This window comes from Dermacentor andersoni, chromosome 6 (assembly GCF_023375885.2).
Source record: "Dermacentor andersoni chromosome 6, qqDerAnde1_hic_scaffold, whole genome shotgun sequence".
In the NCBI taxonomy this organism is placed as follows: Eukaryota; Metazoa; Arthropoda; class Arachnida; order Ixodida; family Ixodidae; genus Dermacentor; species Dermacentor andersoni.
This window is the reverse complement of record NC_092819.1, coordinates 155,410,850-155,426,298: the sequence shown is the minus strand read 5'-3', so window position 1 is coordinate 155,426,298 and position 15,449 is coordinate 155,410,850. Positions and strand designations below refer to the sequence as shown.

The following is a 15,449-nucleotide window of genomic DNA, read 5'->3' as shown; positions in this document are numbered from 1 at the left end:
CCGAAACAGCGTCCGTCGCCGGACGCCGATGCCAACTTTCCTGCGACACAAGCTCGTTAACGCTGTCGCGTTACGGCCTTCCGTTGGTCAGTCCGTCCGTTCCGTAATATAATCATTTTCAAGATAGCGCCCTTAGCTGCGAGCCTCTCGTTTCAGCAAGAGCTACGTGGCAAGACCACGCAGCTGCCAGCACTTGCCGAACCTGAGCCCCCATCGGAGATCGCTTTCAAGATACGCGGCCCCCGCGGTCGTGCCAGGCGCAGCGGCCGCCGGGGTGCAGTTGATTACGCTTCATGGTGGTTCGACGGGGATGAATAAGGCGCTAAAGAGCGATAACGACTTATAATGATGAGAACTTCATCATTGCACCTGGAAACGATACCTGCAGCAGTTTTCTTGCGTCATCAATTCACCTTGCACAACCATCGGCAGCAGTTCGTGCAGCCACAGCGCTGTCGTCTGTACTAGTCGGATGAAGTTTCGAAACATAGATAAAGACACCGGACTACGGGAAGACGAAAAACTCGCTCAATGCTTATATGTACAACTACCAGAGGAGCTTCTGCATGATTCTTTAGAGCGAAGCTGTTTAGCGGACCTTGTGCCGTCGTGAGTGAGTGAGTGAAATAACTTTTTTAGGTCCAGAGAAGACGCAGGGAGATCACATTGGGCTAGTCCCACGTAGGGACCACCAAGCCGAGCTTGACGGCGCGACAGCGGGCACTCTGGACGGCCAGGATTTGGTTGTAGAGTTTTGGGCTGCCCAAGAGCTCCGCCCGCCTATCCTCGCTGAAGGACCCATGGCTTTATACTCCCACAACACATGATCCAATGTTGCCCTTAGTCCACAGGCAGGGCAGTCCACACAGGGATACCTTTCAGGGTATATTGCATGAAGACCGCAAGGTTAGTATACGCATGGGCTTTTAAAAGTCGAAGGGTCACCGCCCGCCTCCTGCATAAGGCGTGGTGCGGGAGGGGGAATACCCGTCTTGACAGATTGTAGTGTGTGCTAACCTCATATAATTTTAGCAAAGGTTCCCGGCGGGGCAGGCGACTGCGGAGGCGGCGCGGTCAGCGAGTCCTCGCGCGGCTTCGTGCGCGCCCTCGTTAGGATTAGTGGGAGAGCCCTCAGTCGACCCGAAGTGAGCGGGAAACCAAGTGAAAGAATGCGGAGAGATACTTCTGGCGCTGTGTAGAATTCGGAGGGCCTGAGGGGAGACCATACCGGTTTGGTAGGCCTTAATGGCTGCATTGGAATCGCTATATATTGCTTCTCTGCGACTATCGAGCGCAACCAGCGCGATTTCAACCTGTGAGGCTACCACGGGTCTCGAAGTGCGTAGCGTTGCGCAGATAGTAAGCCTGGAATTGGAGTCGACGTTGGAGACGGCGAATGCCTCTTGTTGGACATATGCCGCGGCAGCCACGAACCTTGCCTCAGTGTTGTTGTTGCGGACATGCTCGGGTAGAGCTGTACAGCTGGCCCGACGTCGCCCGACGTTGATTGCGGGGTGCATATTGCGGGGAATGGGCTCGATGTGCAGTAGAGACCTGATGTCGCTGGGAATGCGCATGGCGTCGGCGCATTGGCCAACAGGGTTGAGGCCCATCTTGTCGAGTATCTTGCGGCCCTCCGGTGTGCTGGATAGCATTGTCGGACTTCGCTAAAAAGCGGCCACGTCACCTAGTGGCAGAGGAAAAGAAAAGCTCAACAGTGGGAAAGGAGTTGCAGCGACCCCTTTCCCTTTGTGAAAATACAATCTTATACGCGAATCCTATACAGTTGTCAAACAGTGCATTTTCGGCGATCGAGCGAGATCGGCATCGAATTTATCGACGATTGATTAAGGACCGCGCCAAGAGCGATGGAATGAAGATTGCTAGGCATAACGTTTACAGACAGCAAGAGAGCGGTTTCGACCAGAGAGAAAACGGGTATAGACGATATGCTAATTGACATCAAGAGAAAAAAATGGATCTGGGAAGGTCATGTAATGCACCGGTTAGATAACCGTAGGACCTATCGGGTTACAGAATGGGTACCAGGAGAAGGGAAACGCAGTCGAAGACGGCAGAAAACTAGGTGGAGCGATGAAATGAGGAACCTCGCGGGCGATAGTTGGAATCGGTTGACGCAGGAAAGGGGTAATTGGACATCGCGGGGAGAGGCCTTCGTGCTGCGGTGGACATAAAACAGGCCGGTGATGATGATGATGATGATGACGATGATTGCACCATGCCGCGAAAGAAACAAATGTTGTGCTGGCGATTTCCGGCCAGCGAGCAATGCTTAGCGATCGAAACGCGATACTAGCAGCGCGCGGCTGCCGGTACTTCAAGCCCTGTCAATCGTCAAACTAATCTAACCAATTGTTAAAATGATTGTAGCGTCCGCATCTCCAGTCGTGGGCCTTGCGCCCAAATTAAGGAGCTTTGGATTACTGGTTCCGCAGATTGCTTCCCAGCTACCACTATGGGAAGACCACAAGTAGCGCGTACTCCTGAGGAAGGAGCTGCCTACCGCGAGGGTCAGCGAGAGTTGGCTCGTGAACGGGCTCATCGTCGTAGGACCGACCCTGAGCTGCACGCCAGAGATGCCGAGTTCAAACGGCAGCGCTACTAAAGCATGCTGACCACGCGAAGCAGGCAAAAGCGAAAACTAGGTGACCGAATGTTGAAACAAAAATTTACAATACAGACTGCTGGCGAAGTTCACTTGCATGGTTTAACGCTCGGTCTAACTAACACAGCTTTGCTGTTCGACCCTCGTCACGTACTGGAATGGGTGGTGATTTTTTTTTATCATATAGCGCTATCATATCATATACGCTTAATCGTCGACCACACGACGATTAAGCGTATATAGCGGCGATGGGCGGCGGGAGTGGCGAAAGTATGCGCGGGCGCGTACTTTCATTTGGAATAGATCCTGCTGTCGGCCGCTGACGTGCCGTGCGCTTGACACTGCCACGGTAATATTAAAATATGGCAAGGGTGATTATTGTGCACTCGAACACCTTAAAACATTTGTTCTTTTGAGGTTCGGTCATTGATTCAAAAAAAATTTAATACTGAACCTTAAAGAACTTCTAAGCGTCAAATCTTCAATGAGAAAGTTGTAGAGTGCAGTACAAAATGTACAAATATTTTTCTGTGAAGATGGTTTCTGTCAGTGCTACAAAGAAAGCACGTGATGTTAGAAAAAAAAAAAAGAACATGCGAGTCGACACTTGCTGGCAGTGACATTCGTGCGCCCCACCCCCGCTATCAACGAATGTCATTCGAACTCTTATATAGGATACAAGCCAAAATGAACGAAGATAGCAACACCCGTAATCTGCTATGCATAAGGATCCGCCACCAAAACGTCATCGCCCTTTGCGTTCTCTGTCAACAGCAGAAGCGCTAACAAAGCTTCACGAATTGTTATGCTCTGTTTATCTTAAAAGCGATTGTTTAATTTGCTTCATTGGTAAAACAGACTCGAAACGTAATTGTTATCCAAGTATCTGAGCCATCTCCGTTGCTTAACGCGCCCCTAAAGCATTCTGATTACGAAATGAGAGAACAGTTTTTCTCTCGCTTTCGCTACTCTTCCCACGGGTGCTCTTTCATTCTTGCTACGTACTTCTCGGAAAAAATACGTGGGCACTACATCAGTGCCGAACGCTAGGTTCACTTTTTCTTTTTAGAGCGACGCTGTTTACCTGACGGGCTTATATGATTGAGCCTTATGCGTGGTCTCGTAGGGGTGGTATTTACGCTGGCTAACATCCGTAAAGTGAACAAAAAAGAAAAGGCGGTGCTGTGTGGTCTTGCAGGAGTGGTTATCTGGGTTGGCTCGCATATTTAAAGTGAACAAAAAAGATAATGAACGATAGTACGGCGCATAAGAAAGAAAGGACACGTGATTTCACCGCGCACAGAAGCTGTGCAGTGGGGGAGGGATCCCGCGCTGGCTGTCGTTGCTGCCGGCTACGTCTTCTGTCGTCGGCACTCTATACAACGGTGCGGCTTTTGTGGCGGTAAAACACGAGGGTGTGCGCTGTGGTAGGCGCCGCGGTATGTAAAAACCGGATTGTGCGTTACAGAGCTAGATCATTGCAACAGTCGCCACTGCAACAAAAATTGGAATAGTGCGAAGACCACGCATTGTGAGCACGACCGAAGAACAAGCCGAGTACTAAGAGAGGCGGCGACAGCAGAGACGCGACTATAACCAAAGACAACGTGCCCATGCGAAAGTGGAGAAGGCGGCCAATGACATTGCTTCCGAAAAACGCCAGCGAGAGCAGACGCGAGAGTATAATTGTCGGCGTCGAAGACAAGCTACCCATGAATATCGCGCACTGGAAACCGCTCGTAAGTGTCAGGCTATAGTTCGTTCGAGTCCAAGCGACAGAAGCGGGAGTTGCCACCTCCTTCGAGTTTCATCAGGGTGAATTCCACATTAAAGTTTCTGGAGGCGCAGCTTGTCCATAATTGCCCGGTCTGCGATCGACAGCTTCGCTGGCTAATCTGCCATCATATGAATGATTCGGCTCGATTTTTTTAAACACCATCAAATTCCGCTGATGAGGACTCCACACTATTTTGCTGCGCGCTGTCACAGGCCCAGGCATAGTGCCAAAATAGGCAATATATGCAATTAGTTGATTTCGCACAACAGGGAAGCAGGACGACGAGAAATAGCGGGCGGGCGACTGCATGGTTAAAGTCTCTATGCTAGAACGTTAAACAACTCAACACTCCACCTAGACGCAAGAAAGTAAAAAAGTAGCCCCGGCCGTAGACAGAAGCGGTCACTCCATTTTGTTGACACTCCAGAGCAATTCTTTAAAAGCATAGCGTGTTCAGTGGGATTCCGGCGCTATACTCAACTGTGGCAAATGGAGTAATACTTTCCAGTCGAGTATAACTTTAAAATACAGGGGTCAGGCTGGGCTAGCAGAGGGATCGGAACTGATGCTCGAGAACAGGGACCAATTAACAGCTTTCACTGGTACCGTCACCCGCATTACCCTGTTTGCGTCAAGACATGTGAAAAAGGAACTGAAAAAGCTTGGAGTGGAGCACGCAATTATATTTTGTGTTATCAGAGGAGGTTACGGGCTCTTTAGGCCCCATTCATGCTGCGTTGCGACTGCGTTAGAATATCAATTGTTGGTAATATATCTGAGGGTAATACATCGCTGCTGACCATAAAATACGTGTCCCGAGGCACGTTTTTAAAAGTTCTCGCGATCTTTACTTGCAGCCCTCAAAAATATAACCAGCGGGAGTTATCTTCGCGGATAGGAATCATTTGGGTATTTCATAATAGACACTACAGCTTCTCCATTGAAAACCTTTTGTTTAGGTTACCCCTTTAAATGTTCGTAATATAATAATAACATATACTCATAGCAAAAATAATTGGATTTGCTCAACAATTAGGATTGTGAAGAATACAGAGTGGGGTGCATTCTTGGTAGTGAACATGTCGATTCTTATAGCTTGGATCAAGTTAGTTAATACACGTACGCTGTATGCCATGATTAGCTGCCGATGCGCGTCAAATACAGAAGGTGCCTAATGGCGGCTGTACAACTACAACGCATGTTTTTGCTTGCACGCAATAAGTGGCGTCGAAATAATTATTGCCGACATTCCTGATCACCGTAACTCTCCCAACTAGTCTCGCGCACAAGCCCAGATTGAAAGACAGGACCCGAAGGATGCAGCGCTAGACTTTCCTGTCTGCGATTGCAGGCTGTACGTGACAGTAATCGTGAGCCGACTAGCTCGGTCGAAACTTTCGCTGAACCTTCCACGGCGCCTTGTTTACTGAAGGCTCGGTTCACTTTCCAGATGGAGTGCCTGCGATGGGTGCTAACTGCAGCCGGCTCAGCTATGGAAGCCACCGTCCCATGGCTTATGACGATGCTCACCGGGCGCATGCGCAGCGCCTTCATGCAGTCCGGTGTCTCGGCTAAGGCGCGCTACACGCTGCTCGAACTGATCGAGCTGCGTGCCTCCGGATGGCAGCCGAACGCAGCGCAGGTTCAGTACTACAGGCTGCAGGCGAAACCGGGCCCACCTGGAACCCGAAGCTAAGGGCACCGCAGGAGCAGCTGCAGATGTTCAACATTCTGGCAATGCCCCCGCCGGTTGTTACCGCGGCTGAGGTGCCCGAGCAACCGTGGAAGCTGACTCAGGCGAACACCTCGACGAAAGCGCTCCGATTGCCTCCGTGAGGACTTGTAGCCTGCCCTTGTTTTCTGTAATAACATTCTCGTCTACAAGAATTTGCCCTGCGACGCCTCTTTTTGTGTTGTCTCCTGTAAATTCACTCAGTTGGTAAAGGTACGCAATAAATCAATTCATGAACACACGACCGTGGCTACGGTGACTAGTTAAGGAAGCGCGGTTATCGGCCATGCAGCAATTAGAGAAGTGCTTGCTGACGCCTTTTTAACTTCACGACGTATATTTACCGAAATTTTCGTTGGGAAGTCTTGATAAGTGACTAACGCAAAAAACACTGATATGTGAGGTTAGTGCAAGTAGGGAAAGTTAAATTTGTTACTGCATGTGCGGAATAATCCTACACAAATTTTTAGATAGTGTTAATATCGCGTTTTTGCGTCGGCTGTCGCATGCAATGGTAAATTCGAAATATTTCGAGGTATCGTTAGGAACGCCCTGCAGAGATGCCGACATACAACGTTTTCGCAGCCAGCTGCAGCTGCGAGCGTGGCGAGCTTTCCCGAAGAGACCATGGAAGCCTTCCAAACCCCCTGCGGTGACTCGTTGCGCAGGGACCTCGAGGTGCCGCGTCAAAGCCCCCTCGGCGCCGCTATGACTAAACGCGATCGGCGGACCGACTATTTCTAGGGAACTCGCCACCACCGACCCGGTCTTTCGGGAGCGAGTGAGTTCCCGAGGGAATGTATTTGGCGGCACCGTCCCACGCGCCTTTCAATACGCAAGACAATGGAGAATCGGTGGCCACGCTGCGGGGGTCAACTCGGGGAATAAGAGCTAGGCACCTCCTTTGGGCAAAATTCAGTTCTGCGAAGACCACCTCACCTCGTTGGGGGCAGTGAAACCAGTGCGTACGTGTGTGTATGAGCCTTCCTCCTCCAAAAACGCGGGCCATCTACGATGTCGTTGGACGCAACGAATTGGCGGTGAACTGCCGTTTTCCCTCACCTAGGGATCTAGGGAGGATGGAGTGTTTATAAGCGGCAGTTTGTCGGCTGCTAGGTGTGCTGTGTCATCGTGCTCGAGAAGCTGCGTGTTTGGAGCTTCGTGCTCGTATGCTGTATGCTTCGTCTTGCGTGCTCCATTTGGGAGTCACACTAGACTGTAGAACGTATCTCTTCATTTAATGTAAATATCTGTAAATAAATCCTGTACGCCTAGCTCCTCCCAAGTTCCCCCCTACGACCTCCAACCCTTACAGTGTTCACTTAAATGGAGAAACTGATCGACTTGTGGTATCTCTACATGAGTGACATGTTATTTACACCTTCACCAGAATTATCATAGATGCCGATTCGCAAAGACGAAGGTGCTGTTCAACAGAAGAGGACATCAGAGAAGAATAAACGCTGGGTTTCTCACAAAACTGCAAGAAACTGGCTAGAAAAGGGCGCTCTTATAGCCATGCTGCTAGAGATATTATGACCGATCTTTGCACGAACATCGAAGTCCATGTTCCCCAAGAAAGCTTCTTTTTGCTACTGTTATATATGTCAAGGCTGAAAGGTGATATCTACAGCCAAAAAGAGATAGGCCAAAATCCAGGCAGTAGATAAAATGCAACAAAACCATAGAATAAATGAGAACGTGAAAGAATAATGAGCAATCTAAGTAAGAAATCCAAGTAAGAAATAATATTTATTTATTTATTTACTTATTATCATACCCTCAGGGCCCAATGGGCATTACAGAGGGGGTGGGTACATGGTTTACAAACAAAAAGCATTCAAGCGTACAACACAAGGACAAGATAAACAGACAGTAAGAGCAGCAAAATAAAAAAAAAACAGCAAAATTCGAGTCATTTTAAAAGATGATCTGTCACAGCGGTCTTGAATGATGACGCATCGGCTAAGGCGGCGATAGAAGAGGGAAGGCGGTTCCACTCAGAACAGGGTAGCGGCATAAAAGAATGCAGGAACATGTCAGTGCGACAAAGAGGAACAGCTACCTTACTGCTGTGACCGATACGAGAGGATAAGTACACTGGCTGCGAAATGAGTTGCTGATTCAATGAAAGGTAATGGAACTCTTTGTGGAATAAACAAAGGCGCGAGATGTAGCGCCGCGTTTGAAGGTTAGGAAGGGTAAGTGACGGTTTCATCTGCGAGACACTAGCGGTACGTGAATAGTTCGACATAATAAAGCGAGCTGATCGATTCTGAAGGGATTCCATGGATTGAATGAGAGTGCGGTGCGCCGGATCCCAAACTGCACATGCGTATTCGAGTTTCGGACGAACGAAAGTTTGATAAAGCATTCATTTTAGGCGCTGTGGAGCTTGGAAAAAATTGCGTCGGAAACAACAGAGAGTGCTATTTGCATTACCTATGATGTAGTCAATGTGAGTATGCCATGACAAGTCATCAGATATGTAGACACCGAGATACTTGTAGGCAGACACAGGTTCTAGTCCGATGCCATTAATTCTGTATTCTGAAGACATTGAGGCATTAGTGCTTCGCGAAAATGTCATGTGCTTGCATTTACTGATATTATGGGTCATTAACCATTTATTGCACAATTCAGATAATTTGTTTAGGTAAGATTGAAGGACAAATGTATCATTAGGGTTATTTATTTCGCGATAGATAACGCAGTCGTCTGCAAATAGCTTTACACTAGAGTTAATGTTATCTGGAAGATGATTTATGTAGATTAGGAATAGTAGTGGACCAAAACGGATTCTTGAGGGACGCCAGATTCAACAGGACAAGGAGAGGAAGCGTGATTGTTAGCGATGACATATGGGTTCGATTAGATAAAAAGCATTCGATCAATTTGAGGATGTTTCGGTCAATTTTCAAAGTGCTGATTTTTAGTAGAAGTAGTTGACGAGGTACTTTGTCGAAAGCCTTAAAAACGTCAAGAAAAACACTATGAAGAAAGTTGCCTCGGTCTGGAGCTGCTGCGATGTGATTAGTAAATAACAGAAGCTGTGTTTCACAGGAATAGTTATTCCGGAATCCATGTTGGCAGGAGGTAAAAAAGTCATTTGATTCACGATATGAGACTAGATTAGAGTAAATTACATGTTCTAAAAGTTTGCACGGGATACTGGTTAAAGAAATTGCCCGATAATTGGAAGGAGAATGCGTGTTCCCGGAAAGTGGCACCACTTTCCCGACCTTTCAACCTGAAGGCAGCGTACTAGATTCAATAGACTGTGTCAAGAGGTATGACAGGAAAACTGAAGAGTAAACTTTCGTGTTCTTCCGAAACTTCGCATTAATTTCATCATCACCACATGAAGACGAAAGCTTTAGTTTATCAATTAATTTAGCTATTCCCTCATAGTTGACTACTATTGCATCCATGGGAAAGAAATCGCGATTATGCATCTGCGGTGTGATAACAACAGTTGTCTTTGTAAACACACCCACAAAGACGTCATTCAGCACAGTACACCATTCCTCATTGCGCAGCACGTGCCCAGCAAAGTCAATAAGAGAAATGGCACGGCTTTGTGCAGGTTTAACAAAGTTCCAGAACTTGGAAGGGTTGGTGGAAAGAAGAGAAGGGAGTGTGCCCTCCAGAAAAAAATCTTTTGCCTGTTTGATAGCAATGCGATAGGAGCACAGACTATCACAATATACACGCCAGCGAGCAAGACTGTTTGTAGACTTCGCTAAACGAAAAAGACGCTCTTTTTTGTACAGTGGCCTCTTTAAGGTTGTGTTAAACCAAGGTGCCCGTTGTTTACCTGAAATTTTTGTAACGGTATGTGTATGTTAATGAGACTTGTAACTTTATTTTTAAAGGAAATCCAGTTTTCTTCCACTGTAAGGTCGAAAAATGTTGGAATGCAGCCACCCAAGAATAGTTCAAGCTCCTTATTAATTGAGACATACATAATCTCCCTTTTTGTAATTTCTAAACGTTTTTGTTGTCGAAGGCTGGCGCGTGTTGCAAGTTAAAACGAAATGAATAAGGCTGTGGTCGCTTACACCAGGCATGTATGAAATCGAGTGTACAAGTCCAGGTGCTGTTGTTAAGGTGAGATCAAGAATGTTAGCCGATGTAGGGCCAATTATAGTAGGCTGGGAAACAATCTGAGGGAAGTTAAAGTCTAAGCACAAGTTAGCAAAAGATGAAACACCAGGTAATGTTTCAGATACAACCGGGACAGGTGCAGACCAGTTAATTTTAGGCATATTGAAGTCTCCCAAAAGAAATAATGGGGAGCGCGGGAACTGTAAAACCAGGTAATCAAGCACATCATGTAATTTTTCACAGAAATCTGAAGCAGCATTTGGCAGGCGGTAGCATGCGCAAAAAAAAAAAGCTTTTGTGGTTTAAGGAAATGCAAACACAAATAAACTCCGAGTCTGAGTTAGTTACAATCATATGCGATACAAGATTATCGGCCACAGGTGAGTAGGTGCTCTGACAAACACGCCACCACCGTGTTTGTCAGAGCGATCACAGGGATAAATCACGTACTTTTTTTCACAATCAAATAGCTCAGAGCTGTCAATTCTTGGCGATAACCAGGTTTCAGTGAGTAGAACCACATCGGCAGAGCATGCATCCAAGACTGATGACAGTGCCTCACGTTTATTGACAATAATTCTAATATTGGTGAATAAAAAGCTACATCACGGTGAGTAGCGAGGCTTTTAGTAAGGATAACAACTGATTGTCCGAAGCCGACGTCGATGCAGGTGAGGCATCTGTCAAAACGGAAGCACCATTACCAGATTCAAGGACGCAAACACGGTCAGCAGCTGAACAGTAAACGTAGCACTTTTTCCCGATGTAGAGCTCATTATGCCGGATTGAAAATTGCTTTCCAGAAGATTTGCCATATTGATTGAGGAATGGGGCCAGATTGAATGTAATCTTAAGACAGGTTAAAGCGATCAAGAATTGAAGCATTCGGATCCAGTGATAGCCGGAGAAACGTGAGGAACTTTTGTAGCAGCTTGTATGAAATAGAATGCTGCATCAATCGCCCGTATGTGTGCACGCCCTGAAAGCGAGAACACGAGGAAAATGAAAGGAGAGGAAGCGTGATTGTTAGCGATAACATATTGGGTTCGGTTAGATAAAAAGCATTCGATCCATTTGATGATGTTTGGGTCAATTTTCAAAGTGCTGATTCCTCACGTTTCTTCGGCTATCACTGGATCCGAATGCTTCAATTCTCACTTGGGCCCAGTTTGCAAACTGTACTTAGAACCCATTATTCGTTGGCTTACATATAGGCAAGAAATTGCAAAAAGGCGTGATTTTATTACACCAAAGTCATGGAGGACTTATAACGAAACAGACCTGCGTAAAAAAAACATGAAATGATGATATGGCAGTGTAACATTCTTCAACCTATTTCTCTTGAGAATATACCACGGGTTCTGCCAGGGGAAAGGGACAAAGAACGTTGGACGAAGTAACTCAGAAATCTTCAGTTAAAGAATAGGCGCTACTGCTGCGCGAGGTTGGCATGAAGACTTTGCTAAAATAATCGTAAAGGGGTAATGTATTGAAGTAGTCATTGATAAAGGGCAAGGCACTTTTCGAGGTGCTGTAGATTCCCGGAAATATGCTACCTAAGGGTACATTCTCATCATTCTGCATTGAAAGAAATCTTATTCCCTTTGCAGCTAGCAGCGTATTCTTGCTTAGTGTTGCTTGCATGATGGCCTAAGAGGACGCGCCTTCTCAGCAGTCCAGGAAGACGGCCTCCATTGTTTCCGCTTTACGACATGTAAAGCAGCTGTTTCCCTATGAAACAAGTGGACCCTTATACTGCATTCATATGCAAACGTCCAATGGAACGGCATGTACCTTAGTACAAAATTTACGGCAGAACTCATTTCACGATGACTGTCGACGGTTATGCGAATAGCGTTCGATCAATGTAGCGATAGGTCGTATTATGAAGTGACGTGGAGTTCTCAGCTTAAGTGGTATTTCGTCGACTTCCGTTGACTCCACTATTGCCACATACCCTGAGTTCCTCTGGCTCTGCTATGGCCTACGCTTCCCAATCAAAGTGGTCCGAGCAATTAGACAACTTTCACTACTAGGTGGTAGTAGAAGGTATGACGACGACAGTTTTACGAGTCAGATCACGAAGCTGGATTGATCATGATCGGACGACATACGATTAAACGAGGATTGGCACCCGATGGTACATTCATTTGTCTTGCCCTTCTCAAAATATTGCGTCCGGCGGCTGTAGATTTTCCCAAATGCGCACTCATGGCATATGAGTAAATAACAACCTCAGCACTCTTCTTTCCAGCTAACATTGCATTGCCTTTTGTAACATCGCAGGTCGTTACAGAAAATGTTAGTGTTTCTTAGTTGGTGTTGCCATAAATTAGCCATCATGCCATGGTCGTCTTCGAGCAATCCTTCTTCAAGGCATCGCCGTTCTCATGACATTGTCTTACCGTTGCCTTCTCACAGTGGTTTGCGTCCTATTATTAATGTTTACCTTCACACGACCGTAAACAATCCTTGCTGTGGCTAAAGTTCAATGCAGAGTCCCGATCAAAGAAGAATAATCAAAGAAATTCGAAGGAATGCGTATATACATGGATCTGCATTTCATTTCCACTCAATTAGGCCACCCTCATAGAGCTTGCACACGGATGTGTAAAACTAATGCTTTCTTAGTCATTCGGACTACGGACTAACGAAAGGTGGAGTCACCTTCCCACAGAGATAGCCACCATGAAAGAAGATCATTCCACCGGCACTAATACGCCAGTGCTGGTGGGATGCACTGCTTCTGTGCTTTTCTTCTCTCGTTCGCCATATGAAATTACGATTGTCATTTTAACATTTCAGTCTCTGATCTTCAAAGTTAGGTGAATGGCATATCTTTCCATGCAACTAAAAAAAATGGAAAATTCAAATTTACACGGCTAGCTTTACCTGTACTCTTTTACGCTCGACTTCTTTCCAAAAGGGCTTTTATGGCGTATGTACGGAAATTCTCTATTTAACTATTACTTAATAACACATTCTGAACTTCTCACACTTGATCAAAGTGATTTCTATAACCCGAGGCGGACCTTTAGGTACTGGCTGTTTTTTTCTTCCTCCCTCTCCCTCCTTGATTTACTGGCGCTAGTATGGGCTACGGCATAAGCTAAATATAGGGGCTTCTGTTCTCCAGTATGAAATCCAGGAGTGGCCGGTGCCGAGATTTCTGCGTCCTTTGCGGACGACTCGTTGCTTTCCTTCTCGCGATCATTACAAAGACGAAAGTGCACTCGCAATAGAACAATTGCCGGGAATTCACTGTCTACTGATTACTTAACAACACATTCTGAACTTCTCACACTTCGTCAAAGTGCTTTCTGTAACTCGAGGAGGACCTTTGGGTACTGGCTGGTTTTTTTCTTCCCTTCCTCCCTCTCCCTCCTTTTCTTGATTTACTGGCGCTTGTATGGGCTACGGCATAAGATAAAATAGGGTCTTCTGTTCTCCAGTATGAAATTCAGGAGTGGCCGGTGCCGAGGATTGTGCGTCCTTTGCAGGCGACTCGTTGTTTTCCTTCTCGCGATCATTACAAAGACGAAAGTGCACTCGCAATAGAACAATTGCCGGGAATTCACTGTCTACTGATTACTTAACAAAACATTCTGAACTTCTCACACTTGGTCAAAGTGCTTTCTGTAACTCGAGGAGGACCTTTGGGTACTGGCTGGTTTTTTTCTTCCCTTCCTCCCTCTCCCTCCTTTTCTTGATTTACTGGCGCTTGTATGGGCTACGGCATAAGATAAAATAGGGTCTTCTGTTCTCCAGTATGAAATTCAGGAGTGGCCGGTGCCGAGATTTCTGCGTCCTTTGCGGACGACTCGTTGCTTTCCTTCTCGCGATCATTACAAAGACGAAAGTGCACTCGCAATAGAACAATTGCCGGGAATTCACTGTCTACTGATTACTTAACAAAACATTCTGAACTTCTCACACTTGGTCAAAGTGCTTTCTGTAACTCGAGGCGGACCTTTAAGTACTGGCTGGTTTTTTTCTTCCCTTCCTCCCTCTCCCTCCTTTTCTTGATTTACTGGCGCTTGTATGGGCTACGGCATAAGATAAAATAGCGCCTTCTGTTCTCCAGTATGAAATTCAGGAGTGGCCGGTGCCGAGGATTGTGCGTCCTTTGCAGGCGACTCGTTGTTTTCCTTCTCGCGATCATTACAAAGACGAAAGTGCACTCGCAATAGAACAATTGCCGGGAATTCACTGTCTACTGATTACTTAACAAAACATTCTGAACTTCTCACACTTGGTCAAAGTGCTTTCTGTAACTCGAGGCGGACCTTTAAGTACTGGCTGGTTTTTTTCTTCCCTTCCTCCCTCTCCCTCCTTTTCTTGATTTACTGGCGCTTGTATGGGCTACGGCATAAGATAAAATAGGGCCTTCTGTTCTCCAGTATGAAATCCAGGAGTGGCCGGTGCCGAGGATTGTGCGTCCTTTGCAGGCGACTCGTTGTTTTCCTTCTCGCGATCATTACAAAGACGAAAGTGCACTCGCAATAGAACAATTGCCGGGAATTCACTGTCTACTGATTACTTAACAAAACATTCTGAACTTCTCACACTTGGTCAAAGTGCTTTCTGTAACTCGAGGCGGACCTTTAAGTACTGGCTGGTTTTTTTCTTCCCTTCCTCCCTCTCCCTCCTTTTCTTGATTTACTGGCGCTTGTATGGGCTACGGCATAAGATAAAATAGGGCCTTCTGTTCTCCAGTATGAAATCCAGGAGTGGCCGGTGCCGAGGATTGTGCGTCCTTTGCAGGCGACTCGTTGTTTTCCTTCTCGCGATCATTACAAAGACGAAAGTGCACTCGCAATAGAACAATTGCCGGGAATTCACTGTCTACTGATTACTTAACAAAACATTCTGAACTTCTCACACTTGGTCAAAGTGCTTTCTGTAACTCGAGGCGGACCTTTAAGTACTGGCTGGTTTTTTTCTTCCCTTCCTCCCTCTCCCTCCTTTTCTTGATTTACTGGCGCTTGTATGGGCTACGGCATAAGATAAAATAGGGCCTTCTGTTCTCCAGTATGAAATCCAGGAGTGGCCGGTGCCGAGGATTGTGCGTCCTTTGCAGGCGACTCGTTGTTTTCCTTCTCGCGATCATTACAAAGACGAAAGTGCACTCGCAATAGAACAATTGCCGGGAATTCACTGTCTACTGATTACTTAACAAAACATTCTGAACTTCTCACACTTGGTCA

At 46.5% G+C, this 15,449-nt stretch overlaps 1 protein-coding gene across 1 annotated transcript in view; it reads left to right on the top strand.

The window, feature by feature from the left end:
- Window positions 1-6,099, top strand: part of LOC129382783 (uncharacterized) — an 82,926-nt gene extending 76,827 nt beyond the window's left edge. Inside the window, exon 4 of the mRNA XM_072289010.1 lies at window positions 5,854-6,099. Coding sequence (XP_072145111.1) covers window positions 5,854-6,099 — 246 coding nt within the window. The remainder of the gene's footprint in view (window positions 1-5,853) is intronic.
- The last annotated feature ends 9,350 nt before the right edge of the window (window positions 6,100-15,449 follow it).